This window comes from Schistocerca americana, chromosome 3 (assembly GCF_021461395.2).
Source record: "Schistocerca americana isolate TAMUIC-IGC-003095 chromosome 3, iqSchAmer2.1, whole genome shotgun sequence".
In the NCBI taxonomy this organism is placed as follows: Eukaryota; Metazoa; Arthropoda; class Insecta; order Orthoptera; family Acrididae; genus Schistocerca; species Schistocerca americana.
The window spans coordinates 760,655,770-760,678,342 of NC_060121.1; the positions used below are offsets into that span (position 1 = coordinate 760,655,770).

The 22,573-nt window shown below is 41.2% G+C and overlaps 1 protein-coding gene across 1 annotated transcript in view; it reads left to right on the top strand.

The window, feature by feature from the left end:
* The window catches only part of LOC124605835 (major royal jelly protein 1-like), an 87,343-nt gene that overhangs the window by 31,711 nt on the left and 33,059 nt on the right, over window positions 1-22,573 (top strand). Inside the window, exon 2 of the mRNA XM_047137766.1 lies at window positions 10,113-10,438. Coding sequence (XP_046993722.1) covers window positions 10,126-10,438 — 313 coding nt within the window. The 5' untranslated portion in view covers window positions 10,113-10,125. The remainder of the gene's footprint in view (window positions 1-10,112; window positions 10,439-22,573) is intronic.

Sequence of the window (22,573 nt, forward strand, 5' to 3'; positions counted from 1 at the left end):
TTTCCATTAATAATTTTGAAATAAGTTTTTTTAGTTCCTATCCCATTCTAGCCAATAGCATTACATTTTACATTCGATATGTCGACGGTACTATCACTGTTTTAAAAGAAGATGTGAAGGATATCAAATTAGTTATTGACTCACTGAAGTGCGTCCATCCTTAAACTTAATTTACATATCAAATACAAAATCAACATAATGAACTGAGTTTTATGGATGTGAGACTATTTGTAGTAGATGGTACTATTATCTTTGATATTTAGAGGAAACCCACCACAAAAGGTAACATTAGTCATGTCTCTTCTTGTCACGACTTGAAGCATTCTTTCTCGCGACGATCTACCATATTACTGAGCTGCTGCTAACTGTATGGCATTCTTCCACACGATAATCGACTACATTACTGATCTGACGCTAACCCCATCAGCTATTGCTGCAGAACTTAATAACTAAAAGTATAAAGCGGTGAAAAACGGATATCAAGCATACCTTGTACAAAAAATTTATGATACTAAAATAAACAAGAACAAACATTTCTATATGCTCAATAAAAGTGGCCTTACAATTAAAGAATATGCTACAATCCAAATTTTAGATGACATCTCATATCGTATAATTAATTTATTTAAAGAATATGACGTTACTATGACCTTTACCACCAATAATGCCAGCGAGTTGCTCTTTACGAGGGGCGTGAGAAAAGAATTGAGACAGGCAGCACTGTGTGCATTCTGACAACGTTGTGATGTTCTGCGTGTGTAGACCGGTGTGTTCATCCCTTGCAGACGCTCAGTCTGAGTTCCACCTCCGCACAGCCATCACGTGGTATCTGATAGCGCCATCACAGATGTTTTTGTTGTGTGTTACGAAAATGGAAAGCGGAATTTAGACCAAATTCATGCCACCAAAGTTTATGTTAAACTTGTGGAATTCGCCAGTGTGATTTTCGAAAATCGGAAACAGGCCTAAGTGGAAAACACCTTTTCAAGTGCACAAGATTTTCGCTGACACAAATTAATTTTGGAAGGCAGAGGAACGTCGAAGATGAACCTCGCCCAGGGAGACCATCAGCTTCAAAAACCGACGGAAACGTGTTCTTCAAAGATCAGACCGACGTTTAACAATAAATATAATGGATGACTTATTAAACTTGAACACTTTCACTGTACATCAATTTTTTCCCGAAGTTTGGCAAATACGAAATGTTTGTACGAAAATGGTGCCGAAAAACGTCACAACTGAGCAAAAAGACATTCGAAGAAACGTGTGCGTTGATCTTAAGGCGATTGCCAATGACCACGAATGGTTCAGTCGTATGATCAGAGGTGATGAATCCTGACTCCTTGATTTTTTAGTACGATGCTGCGACAAAGTGGCAAAGAGAGGAGTGGCACACGAAGACATCTCTTCGACTGAAAAAAGTCTAATGAGCAAATCAAGGATCAGAACAACGCTGATTTGCCTTTCTGACAATAGGGGTACTGCGCATAAAGAATTTGTTCCCCAAGGACAAACTGTTAACCAAGTGTCTTACAAAGATGGGCTTGAATGGCTCAGGAAAAACGTGAATCGAGTGAGACCGGACATTGCTGACAAGTGTATGACGCATCAAGACAACGCCTCATGTCACACAGCAACTTCCATCACCATATTCTTGGTCTCGAAAGGATTTCTTGTGTTCCACAGCTCCGTATTCATCTGATATGAATCCTTGTTCTTTCTTCTTATCCTGAAATTGAAAAAGTCTTAAAAGGACGCCATTTTTGAACTCTGGAGATCATTCAAAAGAATGTGACCGACATGTTAAAAGCCTTACCACCTGAAGCCCTTCTACCAAGACTGAGAACATCGACTCCACCGGTGTATATCTACCAAAGAGAACTACTTTCAAGAGGACAATATTGTTGTCTGAAAAAAAAATAAAACTTAGGTAGATAAAAAGGCAGTTTCATTACTTTTCTCATGCATGTCCTGTACATAATACCTCCAAATGACAAATTTCTCGAATCTGGACTATACAGGGTGATTCACGAAGATATGCAAATATTTTAATATGTTATTCTACAAGTAGAACTAAAGAAAAAAGTTCATATAAACGTAGGTCTGCAAATGTTTAGTTACGAAATTATTGCTAATAAAAGGTTTTGTCTGAAGCTTAGCAACTTTGCTAATATGAAGCCATCGCAAAGCTGTATGAGGTTAAAGTGAAGCACGATTCTCATTTATTTTGTTGTTATTGATCTACTGAATCTAATAAAACATGTCCCAGACGTGTATCTTCAGTAGTTTTCCAGAACATCCAGAGAAGCAAAGACGCAATTTCGTAAAAATTTTTATTTGTTAACTACTTGGCCTAGTTTGTTTTTATAAATTCCAAACAACTGCACAAAGTTCTTAACATAAGTTCTAGAGAATTTAATTTTGGAAAAATGATGGTAATAGCGTTAACTGAAACTGTATGAATGTGTCAGATAATTTGCTTTTATTAATACCATAGCACACGTGAATTCATGTTAAACCGGAAAAAACTCAGTGTTAAGGAAATTGCACAGTCTACAAACAGTTTCACAATACATTCACAATAAATGTTCAAAAATGTCTCCACCGAGTTCAATGCATTTAGCAGCACGTGTACGAAAAGATTTTGCTGCTCGTTTCAGTTTCACAGGGTTCCTCTTAATTCGTTTATTGCATTCATAATGCGAGCAAGCAATGCTTCACGTTTATTGACTGTGTCCTCATAAAACTATGTCTTTCATCCATCCCCATACACAAACATTCAGTGTTGTTAAATCGGGCGATCTGGGTGGCCACGGACGTGTAGCACCACGACCAATCAATTTCTGGGGAAATTGCTCATTTAAATGTGTAGTAACGGCGTTGGTAAAATGTGGAGGCACGGCATCAACTTGAAAATACATTTTCAATCGCATAGTAAGTAGAACATCTCCGAGCAAGCGGGACATTCCTTCTTGAAGGAATCGTAAGTACGTTCATCAGTTAGACGTCCTTGGAAAATGAATGGTCCAATCAAGTGTGCGTTGATTATACCACACCTCACATTATACTAAATCGCTGTTCGGAAATTGCGTTGCACTGTTGCATGTGAGTTTACTTCAGACCATACGTGCTCGTTATGTAAATTGTTTATACTATCTCGAGTAAATTGTGCCTCATCAGTAAATAAAACGTATTTGTGTAACTGTTGATTAGTATTTAACCACTTGCACAACTCCAAGTGAAGAGCACGATCTCCCGGTTGTAAATGATCCAATTTTTGTTTATGGTAAGGATACAGATTATTGTACTTCAGTGTACGCCATACCTTACATTGTGAAATGTCTAATCGTTGAGAGATACGTAGTGTACTGGTAATTCGGCAACGTAGAACATCATCCGTAATATCCTCACCATCATCTTCGCGTATCGAGCTCTCGTACTAATTACGAACGCTAGGCAGAGAGTCTATCTCCCGTAATATTCGAAACACTGAGCTAATGGTTCGTGCATTCGGAATCCTCTGATTAGGATAACGTATGCGATATTCGTTAACCGCAGCCGTAGCATACCATCACATTTGCCATAAAAAAACATCATATCGGCGCACTCCTCTATCGTAAATTTGAAAGGCATCCTTATTTCATAAATAATCTACAAACTACAACAGTTACTATGTGGTTTCTCTTACACTGTTATGTTCCTTCACTGAACAATACAGAAAACTAACTCGTTTCAAAGTTACGAAACGACTGAAACAACTCACTAACGGTTGCCAACAATGACAAAAACGTTTCTACATTCTCAATGGAAAATAAACAAATTTACTTGCATAATGATCTTTGCTTCTCTGGAGGTTCTCGAACCGACCGGAGTGGCCGTGCGGTTCTAAGAGCCACAGTCTGGAGCCGAGCGACCGCTACGGTCGCAGGTTCGAATCCTGCCTCGGGCATGGATGTGTGTGATGTCCTTAGGTTAGTTAGGTTTAATTAGTTCTAAGTTCTAGGCGACTGATGACCTCAGAAGTTAAGTCGCATAGTGTTCAGGGCCATTTGAACCATTTTTGATGTTCTGGAAAACTACTGTAAATACACGTCTGGGACATGTTTTATTAGATTCACCACACCAACAACAAGAAAATAAATGGAAATCGTGCCTTACTTTAACCTCATACAGTTTTGTGCTGGCTTAAAATTAGCGAAGTTGCTTAATTTCAAGCAAAATCTGTTATTAGCCGTAACTCCATAACTAAACATTTGCGGACCTATGTTTACATGACCTTTTTTCTTTAGTTTTACTTGTAGAAAAACATATTAAAATATTTGCATATCTTCGTGAACCACCCTGTATAAAATACAATATAATGTATTTCCGTATTTTTATATAGTACAGGACAGACACGGCATTTGAGACCCACTTTTGTGAGGACTTGCTCAACAAAGACGGTAAGAATTCATAAAAGTCAACTTTTGCAAACATCACAAAATACAGAAACACACCTTTCTCCTCAGTCCTTGCTTAACATAGAAATTTTGCATATAGTTCACAAGTGCAACATAATAACCTTTTAGAAGAATTTGAAATATATAAACATTCCCATGCAAATTCAAAAGATTTGTTGATAATATAAACTAAAGTTACTGATTGTATCGTTTCAAAAGACACTGAAGAGCGGGTTTTATTTACAACAAATTTGTTTAATTTCCGATTACATCAGGAAGTGTCATCTGGCTACACATTCTCCAAATATTCCTGTGTTTGGCACTGGCTGTTTGCCCCTTACTTTATTTTGGCTAGCAGCAATGTAAATTTCTCGTGGTAAAACAAGTCAAATTGTAGCACCACTAATATTTATTTACGTGCTTCTGGGTAAACGTATGTCTGTGTGTTTTGTGTGTACAGTTTCAGTTAAGGGGCTCCAGAAAGGCTGAAAATCATGAAAAGTTCAATTTTTACTTTTTTGCGTTTTCTGAATCTGCAGACTATTACCTTTTAATAGATATATAATTTATTCAATTCCGAAGACTACAACTATTTTTAATTTTTTTTAAAAAATGTGTTCTACATGGGCGTGACCCACTGTGGCGCTGTTAAACTGCTGTCAAATGGTGTTATTATTAACGTCCGTGTTCATCAGGTACATTTTAGTGATGTGAGATAAAGCATGTGTTGTGGCTATCCTGTGATGGTTCAATATATATCGCTGGTGTGATTGTCGATTGTTTCATGTTTATTTACTCTGTCGTTATCTCGAAAATATTCGTAATTAATTCTGTTTCTTGAGTCTCTGTTTTGTTGAAGTATAATAATGAGTAAAAGTAAAGTTATTAGAAATCCTCTGAAGGCTTTTAAGAAAAGGAGAAATGTTGGAAAGCCAAAGGTATGTGTTATTACTGTAAACAATAAAGACGATAACCAAGTGAGTGAACCTAACCTCTCAAGTACACCTGCCCATAGCAGTCAAAGTGGGAAAGAAAATACTTCACAGAAGAAGCTTGGTTCAATGAGTGAAAACTATGAATGTTTTATGGGCGAATCGGATGTGAATGAAATATTTGATATGTCGGTTCTCAAAGGAATTTTTTTAAACTGTGTGAGATGTATTCATTGTAGTGAAGTTGGTCTGGAACTCTCCATAACAAAGCACGTAGGACTTGCTAGTGAAATACAACTGAAATGCGATAAGTGTTCATACATGACCACCTTTTGGAACAGTGTTGCAGTAACTGCAACTGAAGAAAATAGTAGCAAAATCTACGAACACAACATTAGATTTGTTTATTCCTTGCGATCAGTTGGTAAGGGTGCTATTGCAGGTGCAATTTTCTGTGGCATCATGAATCTTCCAAATCCCCCAACCAAGTTTACGACCTATAATAAATTAATAGGGTCTAAAGTAGAAGATGTCTGTATACAATCTATGAAGAACGCTGTGGAAGAGGCAGTAATGGAAAATAATGGTAACAGAGATTTGACTGCAGCGTTCGATGGTACCTGGCATAAACGGGGACACACATCTCTTCATGGTGTAGTATCTGCCACCAGTATGTATACAGCGAAAGTTTTAGATGTAGCAGTAATATCAAAGTATTGTAGATGTCCACAAAAATATAAAGGTACACATGAAAATAATTGCAAAGCTAATTATAGCGGCAGTAGTGGAGGAATGGAAGTGGCTGGTGTTGACAGTATATTCCAGCGTTCTGAGGCGTGTGATAAAGTGCGATATGTTAATTACCTTGGTGACGGTGATTCTAAAAGTTTCAAACATGTTCAAGGACTGAAGCCCTATGGTGATGATGTTGTAGTGCAGAAATTTGAGTGTATTGGACACGTACAGAAGCGAATGGGAACAAGACTTCGGCGACTGAAAGCTTCGTACAAAAAACAAAAACTCAGTGATGGTAAAGGGTTGGATGGGAAGGGAAGGTTAACTGACAGTGTAATTGACAAAATACAGAACTATTATGGAATGGCTATTAGGCAAAATACACAAAGTGTCGACGAAATGAAGAAGGCTGTTTGGGCTCTTTTTTTTCATACTTCTTCAACCGATGAAAATCCCCAACATAGCTTGTGTCCCAAAGACGAAGACAGTTGGTGTAAATATACCAAAGGATTGCTAACTGGTGAGGTGTACACTCATAAGCATAGTCTGCCTCATGCAATAATGGAGGTGATAAAACCTATTTTCAGAGACTTAGCAGCACCTGAACTGTTGAAAAAGTGTATTCACGGAAAAACTCAAAACCCCAATGAAAGTGTAAATAGTGTTATATGGTCGAGAATCTCCAAGACTGTATTTGTTGGAATAGAAACACTTCACTTTGGTGTGTATGATGCTGTTGCGACTTTCAATGATGGCCACATTGTAAGGTGCAAGGTATTTAGAAATATGGGAATGAAGATAGGTTCTAACATGGTACGAGCGATGCTTGCTTTAGACAAGGAACGCCTTCGGGCTGCAGACAGGGCTGTAAAGAGTCTAGAAATACAAGCAAGAGTAAACAGGAAGAGGAACAAGAGGAAGTTGGAGGAGGAGTTTGCAGAGGATGAAGATAATCCATCCTATGGACCTGGAATGCACTAAAAAGTTAATCCAATCTTTGTCGCTTCTCATACTAATTACATGTTTTCTAAGGACCTTCCAAACATATTTGTTTCAAACATTCAGTAAATGTTACACAGTACCTTCTGCATAATTTAACACAGCCTTTTTCCAAAAAACTGTATTTTTGAATATATAAATAAAAAATTGCAAAAAAGTGTTGTGAATTTTCATTACAATTGAAAAAAAAAATCATCCTTAATAACTGAACTAAAATTTTGTAAAATCCCTGTGTTAAGTTGTAGCCCATATTCCAATAAATAATCTGTAACAAGTTCAACTTCCTACCTCAAATACTTTGTGAGGAAAGATGTAATTTATAAGCTTTATTTTAACATTGCAAGTATAGGGCGTTCCGGAGCCCCTTATGCCGTCTGGCTGCACGATGGCAAGCAGCAACGGTGCCTCCTGCCACTGCAGTCTGTCAATCTTAAAGTCATTTCGAGGTACAAAGAGACCTCCACGTCCGCGGGTTGTCAGAGCCTTAATTATTTTCCTTGCATTCCGTTCAATAACAAATTTCGTTGAAGGCGTAACGTAAGATTGAAAAGTTTTCGCTTAAATGTAGTTCACACATCGCTCATTTTCATCCAATATCGAGTTGTAATCCAAGTCTGTTCATCCTCTCTAAAGATCTCGCTGTCGAAGGGACTCAATCTCCCATTATTATTCACTTTCGCTGTAGACGATCAATGGCCGTGGCTTGTGGTGTTTCATTGTGCACTGGCGGCAGACTGGCCAGAGTAGTGTTCTGGTAATCCACAAAAGCAGCAAAGTACAATTTCGGTCTCTATATTCATGTAGTACGTTAACACTGACACTTCTCAACCTGGCCCCTAAGGTACAGTGTGGTGGAAATTGATAGCGTGGACATTTGGAGTAGATTGTTCAAATGGCTCTGAGCACTATGGGACTCAACTGCTGAGGTCATTAGTCCCCTAGAACTTAGAACTAGTTAAACCTAACTAACCTAAGGACATCACACACATCCATGCCCGAGGCAGGATTCGAACCTGCGACCGTAGCGGTCTCGCGGTTCCAGACTGCAGCGCCAGAACCGCGCGGCCACTTCGGCCGGCATTTGGAGTAGAGCTGCACATTCTTCAGTCCTGTGAAGAAGGCTGTCCCGTTACTGTTGACGCAAACAATGGGCTGCCGAAGACTAGAAACAATTTACATAAGGTCATTGTTGCTGTCTATACGAGAATGATTAGCTGAGCCTTGATCGTGAAACAGTTGAGGAAATCTTGCTGTAGCATGCTAAATGTGGTGCAAAATTTAGCAGGTGTTTCAGTGTTTTGGAAATGATTCAGTTACACAGAAATGGATCCTTTGGCTAAGATGCAGCTGAAAGATAATCGGCTATTGTCCTTGGTCCGTTATCCTAATGACGACTGTGACGTTATGTGTACTAGTAATTTCAGTAAAGGTGATAATTTTCAGGCAGCGCACTGAAACTGTGTCTCAGCATCCGACGAAGGAAAGTGAAGTAACTATGGACAGGATGAAGCTCGAAGTTGATCCGTGATGCATTTTTGGATGGCGTAACTGGTAGTGCACTGTCCGCGAAAGGGAGGAATTCATTTCCAAAGTCCAGGCCGGCACACAGACTTTATCTGTTACATACTTTCATCACAGCAAACACTGCTTTGAACACAACAGTAATAAGAGAAGTTGTCAGTGAATCTTGCTTGTGGTATTCTGATTGGAATAGTTAGATAATGACTTGTTCCGTACGAGAGGCAATCAAAAAGTTTCCGTTCGAAGGCACCGTTGCAGTGGATATGCAACGTAGCTCAATACAAGCGCGGACATGTAGGCAAGAGAGTAGTGGCGTATTATTGTCTTTCCAACATGCGGGCGGTAAATGCAAAAATGTGAAGTATGGCGACGTTATTACCATATGCGTTCCAACAGGATCAGCGTACTGTTATTCTTTTCTTGACCGCCGAAGAACCAACATCGGTAGGCAATCATTGGCGAATGAGGAATGTGTGTGGTGCAGCACGTCTGAAGAAAATCACCATTGTGCAATGGTGCGCCAAGTTCAGTACTGGTGGCGGTTCGAGTCGCCGGTCGATCTGGGAAGCCAGCCTCATCCATTACGGACAAGTGGAAGACACTCGAGCACCCGCCATATAGTTCTGATCTCTCCCCATGCGGTTGTCACACTTCTGCTCCGTTAAAAAAGGCCTTGAACGATCGGCGATCCCTGTCGGACATGGACGTGCAGTAGGCAGTTACATATTTCTTCAAGCATCAGGACAAGGTGATTTAGCAAAAGGGCATATTTAACCTGGTGCGTCGGTGGGATGGTTGACTCAATGCTCAAGGCAATTTTGCGTAATTCGCATTCCGAATCCAGGCTGTACAGGCTTCGAAGGAAACTTTTTGATCGCCTCTTGTACATCTATATCCACTTCTACATCCACACCTACTACTTCAACATGTATATCTGTACTCTTCCAACCAAGTGGATGGTAGAGGGTAAAAGCCAATCTACATCTCAATAGCGCTTCTTCCAGTTCCATCTACATGCGGAGCGTGGGAAGAATGACAGCTTCTGTGCTTCTGTGCGCGCTGTAAGTAGTCCAGTCCTGTCTTTGTAGTCCATAAAGGAGCGATGCTTAGGCAGTTGTGTACACCCCAAATTCCTCCGTTGATTCCGATTCTTCAAACATGCAAAGTAGATAGTTGGCAGCTACTAGTCTAGGTTTTGCTGCACCTACTTGTCGCTCCCCCATGTAACTGATATAGAGGTGGCGATACGTGCAACCGTTCCTAGTATGCATTAAATATCCCCTAATGTTCTTAATGCTGCTCCCATATATGTGAACAATACTCTTGGATGAGTGGCAAGAATGTTTTGCAAGCAGTCTCCTCTGCAGACTGGTTGCATTTTGTCAGTATCCTGTGAATGAACCAAAGTCTTATCCAAACAACATTTCTGTCACACTGCCACCATCGTATCCTTTAATGACGAGTCTTGTAACTCTTTTATTTCCAGAGAGTGGCACGTGATGGCAGTAGCGTCACAAAGAGGAGCCAGGCCATTGGCTAACGCCGTGCCTCTTGCACTCCTGGTGCTGGCAGTGGCGACGTCTGCATGTGGTAAGCAGCAGCACCAACAACAGCGGCAGCAGCAGCAGAAAGAAGGCAGCTCCGATGACTGGGACTTCTATTCGCCCATGTGGCCAGGTGTGGGCGGGCTTTCAGATGTGGCGCGGTGGCACACTCTCACCTTCGATTTCGGAGGCAACCAGACGAAGGAGCAGGAGTACCGAAACTCAGGACGCTACGACCCGCCCTCCATCCTTCTCATAGACTCCGAGAGTAAGTACCGTCTTGAAATTCCAGATACGATCCATGATAAAGACCACGCAACGCGCTCTATTAATAAGGGCAAATTTCAGAGAATTATCATAGAATTTGTTACAAATAACGCAGCTGCAACACCAGATCTGATTTTCGTTGGTGTTCTTTGTTGTTATAGTGTTTAATACGAATACTGGTTTCATGCACTCCTGCACATTAGTCTATTGCATATAGTCTCCATTTCTGCTTAACCGAGAAAACCTAAATCCATCTCAACCTGCACATTGTAGTCAAGCCTTGGTCTCCCTCTACAGTTTTTACCAACCACACTCATAAACTGACGATTCGATGATGGCTCAGGATGTGTGTGCTTTCAACCGACCCCTTCTTATTCCACTTGTACTATCTATTTAACTTGTTTTCAGTTTGATTCAGTAATTCTTCATTAGCTACTCGATCTAGACATCTAACCTTGAGCGTTCTGCTGTTGCAACAAATTTCAAAAGTTTCAATTCTTTTCTTGTCTAGCTTTTTATCGCCAACCTTACACTTCCTTACAACGCTACAATCCAGACCTATGCCAAAAGGAAAGACTTTCTAACACTTAAAATGTTTCTCTTTCTGTTGTCAGTCACCGTCTCACATGCTGTCCGCTTCGGCCATCATCAGCTACTTAGCTGCCCAAACAGCAAAACATCTATGAATTTTAGTGTCTCATTTCATTATCCGATCCCCACACCGTTGCGCTGTTTAATTCTGTTTTATTCCGTTGCCTTTGTTTTGATTTTGTTGACATTCGTCTTGTGATGGTTCAAAAAGGGTTCAAATATCTCTGAGCACAATGGGACTTAATCTCTGAGGTCATCAGTCCCCTAGAACTTAGAACTACTTAAACCTAACTAACCTAAGGACATCACACACATCCATGCCCGAGGCAGGATTCGACCCTGCGACCGTAGCAGTCGCGCGGTTCCGGACTGAGCGCCTTAACCGCTAGACCACCGCGGCCGGCGGTTAACTCAACTGCCTAACAAGCAGGAGGTACTGGGCTAGAGTCCCCGTCTTTCACACATTTTCGCTCGTCAACTACCGATTCCGCACAAAGTCCAAGTGCACCTGGTATCTTCAGTTCCTTCCCTTTCCTTTCTCCCCCCCCCCCCCCCCCCCCCCCCAACGCCTTAATATAAAGCAATTACCTACGCATCACTCTGTTTAATTCCACCACACTTAGTTTACGTGTTTCACTTTTGTTTGTGTTTATCTTATAAACTTTCAGGTCACCATCTGTTCCGTTAAATAGCTCTTGAACGTTATTTCCAGTCTGTGAGAGAAAATGAAATTTTTTATTTGGTTTCCGTGAACCTTAATTAGCTGTCCAAATTTCTCCTTGATTTACTTCACAGCTTACTCCACGTACAGACTGAATAAAATAGGGGGGTAGGGGTGGTGGTAGGTTGCCATCATATGTCAATCCATTGTCAACTACTGGTTCCCTTTCGCGTCCTTCGCCTTATAATTGCAGTCTGATTTATGCACCTGTTGCACTTAATCTTTCGTTCCATGTATTTTTATTTCTGCTAACTCCAGAATTCCAAAGAGTGTATTTCAGTCAAACACTCATACGCAGTTCTGAAAATTAAACAGTTGGTTCTTCAATCTTTGTTCCAAATACTGAGAATACCCTAACAACCGCTTTTTGGCCGCTAATACTGAGAAGCCGCTTGATGTTGAAGACTTTTTATTAATGCGTTTACAGCATGGCCCGTCAACAGAATGTCTGCCAAAAAATTCACTAATGTCATGAAAGCACAACAAACAGATGACGTTTTAAGAGCGAACATAACTAAATTTATCGACAAACAAGTTTACATAACAAAGAAAAGAATTGTACACAGAGTATTGCTAAGTGGTAACAATCGTAACATGATTTTCAAATGACCGTGTGTTGACATTGTAAAAACCGGCTATGATAAAATGCCGCCGGGTGGAATAGTTCTGCCGGCCGGAGTGGCCGAGCGATTCTAGGCGCTACAGTCTGGAACCGCGCGACCGCTACGGTCGCAGGTTCGAATCCTGCCTCGGGCATGGATGTGTGTGATTCCTTAGGTTAGTTAGGTTTAAGTAGTTCTAAGTTCTAGGGGACCGATGACCTCAGAAGTTAAGTCCCATAGTGGAGCCATTTGAACCATTTTTTGGAATAGTTCTACTGGTGTTGGACAGTTACATTAAAATTAGAGCAATAACAGCCCTCGGTCGCAAAAAAGACGTCTTTTGACATTGGTTTATGCACTACTATGAGTGTCTTGTACAGAAGTAATTCTATTTCAAAAAATTTGTGGTAAAAGCTTTATCGCTTTATCTTATTTATACGTGACATGTAAGTTTTGTTTCTTTTTTTTGCACTGCTAGTCAGTACTTATACTTAAAAAAAATTTTTTTACTATAATTTTGTACTTATGCCATAGGCCAGTCTGAGTGTTTTAGTTCTGATGAAGGCACTCATAATAAGACCGAAACCTAGGTCAAAATACTTCTTTTTGCGAACGAGGGCTGTTACTGCTTTAATTTTACTTTGTAAACGGTCGCTGACCACGTAGCCACGTTCAAAACTTAAAACTTACATTAAAAGTCGACGGTCAATTATTAACAAAATTAGGGTCACAAATAAAGTAGCAGTAAACCCTTTTAACGGAAATCAACAATCACATTTAGAAGCGGGAGAACATCAGCTGCCGGCCGCGGTGGTCTAGCGATTCTAGGCGCTCAGTCCGGAGCCGCGCGACTGCTACGGTCGCAGGTTCGAATCCTGCCTTGGGCATGGATGTGTGTGATGTCCTTAGGTTAGTTAGGTTTAAGTAGTTCTAAGTTCTAGGGGACTGATGACCTCAGAAGTTTAGTCCCATAGTGCTCAGAGCCATTTGAACCATTTTGAAACAACATCTGATACGAGCAACGGGTGATGGGAAAGCGAGCCGACATGGTGGAATGAATAAATCTTAGCTCACACAGGTTACAGCCAACGAAGTACAGCATTGGCAAACCTATTACTTATATACAGTGGACAGACCCACTGTAAGTCTGTCAGTTATCGGCCTACTACATAATTAAGATAAAGGAGAAATTTCTTTTACGACAGAAAGAAGGGTTGGGCGAATATGCACCGGAACGGGGATATGGAGAGTGTGGGGGTATAGGGAAAGGGGAGACACTCTTTACTGACGTACAGTTGCAAAACACAGATCAAGTCACATTATAATAAAAGTATCTTAACATTTGTAAATTACAAGCAAACAATGAAGAAAAGCGATAATGTTCAACAGGCCTTACGAGAGAGCGCCCACTCCAGATGAGATAAATAAGATGAAATGGAATGCACTTACAAATACCGTGGAGCAAATGCTAACATTTTAAACAAGGACACGTTTGACAGAATAGGCACGTAATATTTCAGTAAAAATCCAGGAAACTGGAAAAAGTAAAAACAGGCATTCATTAACTTATATAACACAAGGGGAAACAATATTTAAGCCAGGGACGAATGACATCATTTGCCGCGAATGTTACGACAGATATCACTTGATGCGATAATCTGTATTATGTTCTTTTCTCTGGCTTTTAAACTTACTTGTCGATAAATTTAAGAACACGTGCTCTTAATACCACCTATAAGTTGTGCCTGCATGATAGTTGTGACGATTTGGCACATGTTCCGATGATGGGTCATGTTAGAAGCGCAAAAAAGTGTCGTAGACTTTTGCTTTTAGTGGACAAAAACTTAGGATCAGGACGTGTTCAGCATTAGTACACTATCTAATCAAAAGTACCAGGATACCACTATGTAACGCGGAATTTACCTCTAGATGTCACTAGAGCAGTAAACCAGTATAAGAGGTGGCGACGTCCATGTCGACTGTTGATTATGTGACTAAAGGCGAAAGAACAACCGGAGCTAAGCTAAGACCAGGCAGACCGCACGTACCAATGGACAGGGACCGTCGAGGAATGTGGAGGGCGGCTGTAAAAAGTCGCATGAAATCAGCGGAAGGAATCGCTCGTGAGTTCCAAAGTGGTACCGGCAGTCCACCTAGCCCAATGACAGTGCATAGAGAGTTAAAAATTATGGCGCACAGTGCTCGAGTAGCTCCTCATTAGCCACACATTTCTGTAGCCATTGGTTACCGACGCTTGAGGTGGTGTGAAGAGCGACACAGCTGGACAGTGGATGAGTGGGAACGAGCGACTTGGAGTGACGAATGACGCTATACCCTCTGGCAGTCCGATGGAAGGGCTTGAGCTCTGCGAATGCCTGGAGAGCATTACCTGCCATTATGTGTAGGGCCAACAGTGAAGTATGGAGGAGTTGGTATTACGGTGTACGGGTGCTTTTTCGTATTTTGGTGTGATTGCTAAATGCCGGAGGATATGAACCCAGTTTGTAGCATTGTGTATCTGATTGCAGTAGAGGAACTGTTCGGAGACGATGATTATTTGGATTAGCAATGTAATGCACGCGACAATAGAGCATAACCTTGAGGCAGTGGTTTGTGGGCTTGACATTCCTGAAATAGTCTGGTCTCACTGGTGTTCCGAACTGAATCTAGTGGAACACCTTTGGGATGAGTCGACTTCGATCCAGAACCCGGAGTCCAAAATTAGTACCACTCGTCCACAGATATTCAGGTATCCCACTGACCCCAGCAGAGACCACGTCGTCATAAAGGCGAAGGGTGGACATATCCCATATAAATGGCCAGTAACAGGTGACCAGATACTTCTGATCAGAGTTTAACGCTCGCAGCCCTCCCTCGCGACTTTATGTCGCAAGATAAACTGATTGTCTTCTGTGCAGTGTAGTCGGTATTTCCTCGCGAGTTCCTACATTTCTCCGGAACCGAGATTAATTTCCATGAAGTACGCTTCTACTAGTTCTTTCATTCTTCCGTAAATAAGCTTGTATTATACCCTCTTGCAAAAGTTAATATTGGTCCCAGTGAAATGTCTTTAAAGAACGATATTCACGAACCACCAAAAGCTGTTTCAAAATTTATTTCCATGCAAGTGGTTTCGATCACGCGACTATCTTCAAGTCACGAATTAACACAATATCAAGTTTAAGGTTGGTTCATTGACGTCAAACACAATATTTTTAATTGCAGTAGCTGTCATATTGATGTGGATCTAATCTCATATATTTGATAGCAGGCACAAAGTGCATTAATGAACAGTCTAAAACTGCACTCGCTGACTGCCGACAAGAAATTTAATATGCGCTGGCAGGTTTTTAACGCCTTTCTGTTTTCTAAAAGTATTATCCCTGTACGTTTACTCAAAAAATGGTTGCTTAGCACATTAGTGAATGAAAACATGCAGCATAAACTATTTCCTTAATTTGGAATAAAACTTATAACAATGATATTGCAAATGTAGCTTAACTAAGGCGTTTCGTTAATTCTGCGCAGCTGGATTTTTAGCTCTATTTCTAGTACCGAATACTTAACACATTCTACAGCTTGTATTACGTCGTTTCAGAACATTATTTTTGTACTTTGGCCATTACATGAGAAATATTAAATTATATTTACTTATTCCCCTCAAAATTTAGTAATGCCTCTAGTGTTTTGAATCATATGATAATGTTACCTAATATTTCATTTGCTGCCTTTTCAGTAAAGGGATCGGCACTGCTTTTTGTTCCTATACTTGACCATCTGCAGAAACGACAACATTAGCATATTCCGAAATGGAAAGTGAAAGATCATTTACGCAAATGAAAAACGGCAGGGTCCAAAATAAAACACTGTCTTGTGAAACATCAAAACTTCTCACGGAAGCGTCATTGAACGACGAGGATGGTGATGTTTGGTTTGTGGGGCGCCCAACTGCGCGGTCATCAGCGCCCGTACAAAGTCCCAGTTTTTACACAGTCCAAAGTTTTTTCAGAATCCAATGTAGCCACTGCCTCGAATGATGATAATGATGAAATGATGAGGACAACAGAAACACTCAGTCCCCGGGCAGAGGAAATCCCCGATCCGACCGGGAAGAGAACCCGGGACCCCGTGATCCAGAGGCAGCAACTCTAGACACTAGACCACGAGGCGTGCGGACACGGAATGACGTGGAAAGAGCAAGTGCACATGTGCAACTTCAGAGGCAGCAGTACGAGCATGCGAGTGAGTTCTAAAGCGGTAGACTTGTCGGTCTCTGTTAGCGCACTCGATATACGGTACCAGTTCATCTACGAAGTGAAACGCATGGGGATGCAGCGACACATGGCAAGAGGACAAGGTATTGTTACCACCGCATGAGATGAAAACCAACTTGTTCAGATAGCCACAGTTTTGTTCACAATGCTGTGTCGTCGCAGGAATTCCACATCGGATGTTGAGCTGTCTGTTCTATGACGCCGTTTGCTCATTTCTTTGTCTTGGGTGTAAAAGTCATCTTTTGTGTCCGTTTATTCTAAGTTCTTTACTTTATATCAAGAATAATTTAAGAATGTGATGTATTCTGCATACATGTTTGACCAACCATCTATGTAAATGAATAACATATGTCGCATAAAGAGACCAAAAACAAGTCCTGTTGGCTAACGCTATTGGTGAAAAATCGCTTGAAATAGTATGATCTGTAAAATGTATGGGGCTAACCGACAGGAACCGTCTGATGTGAAGCGTACACGATAGACAAATCGTAGAAACGTCAGACCCCACAGGAAAGTGGCGTGCAAAGCACTCATTCAGTATTGTTATTCACTCGGAAGTCTTTAGCGGGTACAGTTAATAAAGAAGGTGGAGAAGATGCAAAGCAGAGAGGTGTGTTTCGTCATGAGTGCTTTGGTATGCGTGACAACAGTGTAGACATTTTTGTTAAACTAAAGAGGCGTTGTGCATCGTGTTTTAGTGTCAAAAATCCGACAGTTCCTTCTAAGAAGATTAAGGCCACGTACTGTTTGCGCCCCATACGTCTCGACAAATGATCACGACGAGAATATCAGAGATATAAAAAAGCTCATCCGGACAATTATGGTCAGTTGTTCTTCCGCGAACTGAACAGCAGGACAAGTAAGGGGAGTGGGGGGATGGGAGGGGGGGGGGGGGTTAATCACGAACCGTGCAATTAGTCACTACTGACCACATACAAGCGTACAGTCTGATATATATTAAAGACATGTTGAAATTGACTACTGAGAAATACGACTGACACAATAAATTTATGATTGATTGGTTATCTGGTTATATTAGTACTAATCTTACGGTTCACCTTGAAATTTCAAGTTCACGATCCCAAGAAAAATCCAAGGAATCGGTTCTCATTATGAATATCAAAGTTTCTTGTGTTTCAACTTTCCCTTTATTACATTTTCCATTTTTCCTGTGCCTCTGCTTTATACATCTCTACACAAAACCATGTACTTCAAGAATTTCTCCATTTCACCTGATTGTTTCTATCATCTAACCATGAACCTTACACAAGTGTTTTTACAATAAGCTCCACCTTAGAATCACTAGCCATTACCTTACACTTAGAACAGTTGCTTCACAGACATATTAGCCCCCAAACAGAAGGAAAGTGAATGATAATATATGGTTTGGTATAACATTAATTAATGCAATTGACAGACTGTCACTGTAATCGCTCTTTTGACTTAAAACACCTATTTTTCCGTTCACAAAGGTAATTTAATACTGTGTTTTGTGCGTGTTTTAATTTGACTAACCTCGTAGTTTTAATGGCTCACATGTGTTCAAAATTTCTATATCGTACTTACAAAACTTGTAGTTAAAATTTTGAAGTCGCATAACAGATTAACCCATTTCTATTGATTAAAAAATAAGAAGATGAGTTTCCTCTCTTATTCTTCATCATAAAATTTTATTTTATCTGTGAAAGAAGGATTCGTCTAAACTTCTACACACAGTTTATCAATTTTCTGGTTCAAAAATGGCACTGAGCACTATGCGACTTAACTTCTGAGGTCATCAGTCGCCTAGAACGTAGAACTAATTAAACCTAACTAACCTAAGGACATCACACACATGCATTCCCGAGGCAGGATTCGAACCCGCGACCGTAGCGGTCGCTCGGCTACAGACTGCAGCGCCTAGAACCGCACGGCCACTCCGGCCGGCTATCAATTTTCTACAAAGTATAACCGAAGTGCGATATAGGACCCAAGTCACCATTTTACTGTTGTAAACGTAGAAATCCATGGTCTAGGGTAGCGTCTAATGACTAATTACCAAATTGTCCTGGGTCCCAGGTTCGAACCGAGCAACTCCTTAAGGTTTGAATAAAAATCATCAGCGATGGCCACCGAATATTCCCAGTTAAATGTGTCACCCTCGTTCTACCAACGGCATTATCTAAGATAACGGAGGAGCGGACAGATGTTCACGGCACCCTCTTGTCCTTAATAAAGGGAAATGCTAGTAAAAGGCGTAATAACTATACTCAAAGGCATGAGGATGCAGAACGCAATGGAGATCAATGCATTACTCGTTTCAAAAAAGCAGGAGGTATACTTCGAAAAGGCCTATGGATTGGGATGTTTGTAGCTGTATTATATCATCGTCAGACAGAGATTCCGAAATCAGGTATTGAATTATAAGACTTACTGTCAGGTCAAATTTATTAATGATGAAGAACAGGGTGAAGTGGAAAAAACAAAGATCAAAGAAATGTACACAGGTACAAAGAAGGTAACTGCGAAAAAACCATGGATAACACAAGAAATATTGTATTGATCTACGAAAGAATGGAGCTCAAAGAGCTCTTGGAAATTCCGGAATACAGCAATACAAATCACTTAGGAATGAAATAAATAAGAAGTGTAGTGAAAGTATAGCGAAACTATTCAGGAATATGTGAAGAGAGCGAGAAAAGGAATGTCATCGGAAGAACTAATTCAGGAGATTGAAAACTCAAAACAACCTTCGGCGAAATTTATAGCAAGTGCATCAACATTAAGAATGCAACGGGAATTTCATTGTTAAGCGCAGAGGAGAGGTCGGGAAAATGGAAGCACTACATCGAAGACCTCTACGAGGGGGAGGACTTTTCTCATGACGTGGCTGAGGATGAAACGTAAATCGTCACCATGAGACTTTCGGAAAAATATCGTCTAAACAATACCGTAAACAGCAGTGGCAGGTAATGCAAGAATTATCGCACAATCAGCTCAACGGCTCAAGCATCCAAGTAGCTGACTGGTATAATATACATCAGAATGAACAACGAAACTGCATATGTGCTGGCTGCCAATTAGTTTGGCTTTCGGTAAGGTAAGGGCACCAGACAGGCAGTTCTGGCAAGACACCCTTACGGCATTCGTTGACCTGGAGAAAGCGATTGACAGCGTAAAACGGTGCAAGATGTTTGAAATTCTGTGAAAGATATGTGTAAGCTATACAGTATGTACAAGAACCAGAGGAAACAATATCAATGCCTCCACTATTCAGACTATGCAGCGAAGAATCTACGAGGCCTGTTCAGAAAGTAAGCTCCGATTGATTGCCAAATTGAAACCACAGTGCACATCAGAAATGTTTTACTTGTAACAATTAGCTACACCTTTCAGCTACTTCTCTACGTAGTCGCCGTTCTGGCTTAGACTTTTGTCATAGCGTTGTACCAACTTTTCAATAGCCTCATCATAGAAGGCAGCCGCCAGTGCTTTCCGCCAATTCTCCACGCTGGCCTACATCTCGTTGCCTGTGTCAAAATGTTGTCTTCAAAGACAGCGGTTCATGTGACCAGAGATGAAACTCAGGGGGAGACAATTGCGGACTGTATTGTGGGTAATCTCACATTTCCATTTGAAAACGATGCAGGAGCATCTTCATTGCCCCTGCAGAATGCGGCTGAGAATTGTCTTGAAGAAGAAACAGCACGACAGTTATGTAATGTTAGCTGCATAGCTTCAGGCGAAATTTCTCACCAGGCCCTCGTACTTGGCGGCAGACACTATTTTCTAGACATCTTTACGCACTCACTGCGAGCTCAGAAATGAGAAGAGCGACGTGATGCTAACTGGGGTTATACTAGAGACACTACCCAACACATCTGTGCAAAGCTTTATCGGATTTTCATAGTCGTTTCCATTTCGCGACCGATCGGAGCTTACTTTCTGAACGCCCCTCGTATGATGCAAATAAAAAAAATGATTCAACAGTGGGGTTAAATTTCTATGTAAATTTTAATCCAGAAGTAAAGTAGCACATGAGGGACGAAGCAAGGACGACATAAAAAGTAGTTTCTCACGAGCAAAGAGCATATTGATGGCCAAGAGACGTATCGCAAACGGCGACATGGAACAGTGGAAATGTGGAATAAATTTCTTATATTTCACGCCTGTGGTCACAAAGTTGTAGGTCCTCAGCCTGCTGGTTTCAGTCAGTAGTGACCATCTTTAGATCTCTTTTACAGAAAAAATGTCCTAATATACCTTTTTTTTTTATAAAGCACATCTGAAGATGGTCATTGCTGACCGAAACCGGTAGTCTGAGGACCTACAAGTTTGTGACAGCAGACGTGAAATATAAGAAATTTACTCTACAAGAGATGTTTGTTAGGCCTCAATCTGAGGCAGAAACTTCAGAGAATCTATGTTTGGAACATAGAATTATATCATAATGATCCATGAAGTATGGGAAAACGGGAAAGAAAGGGATCGAAGCGTTTGAGATGTGATGGTATAGAAGGATTTTGAAAATCAGTTAGAGTGATAAGAAATGAGAATGTTCCCAGCACAAGCGAGGAAGAAAGGGGCATAAGGAAAACAATGACAAGAAGGGGAGCAGGATGACACGAGATGCTTTAAGACATCATAGAATAACTTTTGTGGTACCAGAGGGAATTATAGAGGGTAAAAAATGTGTGGGAATACAGATATTGGAACACATCCAGCAAATAATTGAGGGTATAGGGGCAAGTGCTACTCCGAGCCGGCCGTTGTGACCGAGCGGTTCTTGGCGCTTCAGTTTGGAACCGCGCGACCGCTACGGTCGCAGGTTCGAATCCTGTGTCGGGCGTGGATGTGTGTGATGTCCTTAGGTTAGTTAGGTATAAGTAGTTCTAAGTTCTAGGCGTCTGATGACCTCAGAGCCATTTTGAGCTACTCCGAGATGAAGAGGTTGACAGCAAAGAGGATCTCGTGACAGGCTGCATCAAACTATCTAGATGACTCGAAAAAAAACTTTCCATATACAGGGTGTTTCACAGTTCCTATTACAGGCTTGTAGACGTTGCAGAGGGGCGTTAGTAGACAAAGTTTACATGAGGAATCCATGTCCGGAATAAGTTTGAATGTCATATCGCTTCACGCTACCCATGCAGACTGGGAAGAGAGCACTGTCGTCAGTCCCAGTTGTAACACACCGAGCGAGGTGGCGCAGTGGTTAGCACACTGGACTCGCATTCGGAAGGACGACGGTTCAATCCCGCGTCCGGCCATCCTGATTTAGGTTTTCCGTGATTTCCCTGAATCGCTCCAGGCAAATGCCGGGATGGTTCCTTTGAAAGGGCACGGCCGACTTCCTTCCCCATCCTTCCCTAATCCTATGAGACCGATAACCTCGCTGTTTGGTCTCTTCCCTCAAACAACCAACCAACCCAGTTATAACTGTAGCATCACATACGATTATCAGCCGCAACAGCTGCCAGAAATTGCTGCCTTTGCAGCTAAGAGGTTGAATGCTGCTCCACTGACACGCCGCACTCTCGACTTTGAAGAGGATGTCCTTTGTCACGTAGAAAAGAACCAGGTGACGAGAACTCGAAAAAATGCCCTTGCCATAGTGTCCTGTAGAGTAAACACTGTATAAGGTGTGCCACTCCATGGTGTGGGAAACCAGAAAGTACAATGTGAAGGAGAAAAGTCTTCGTTGCGAGGTTAAAATCACTAATAATTCATCAATCATGAGCGGTTGGCGTAGTACAGGGTATCTTCAAATTAGCCGATAAATTGTGATAAGCATGTTCTGGATATCGATGATGAAACACCCGCAAAAAAACTGCACTCGTCATGTCCATGAAAAATAATTGAGGAAGACATATGTTCCCGCCATGTAATAAATGCGTAACATCCGATAACTTTGCTGGGACGCGTAAAGTGGTCCAATGAATGCAAGACAGGATCAGGCGTGTAAATAT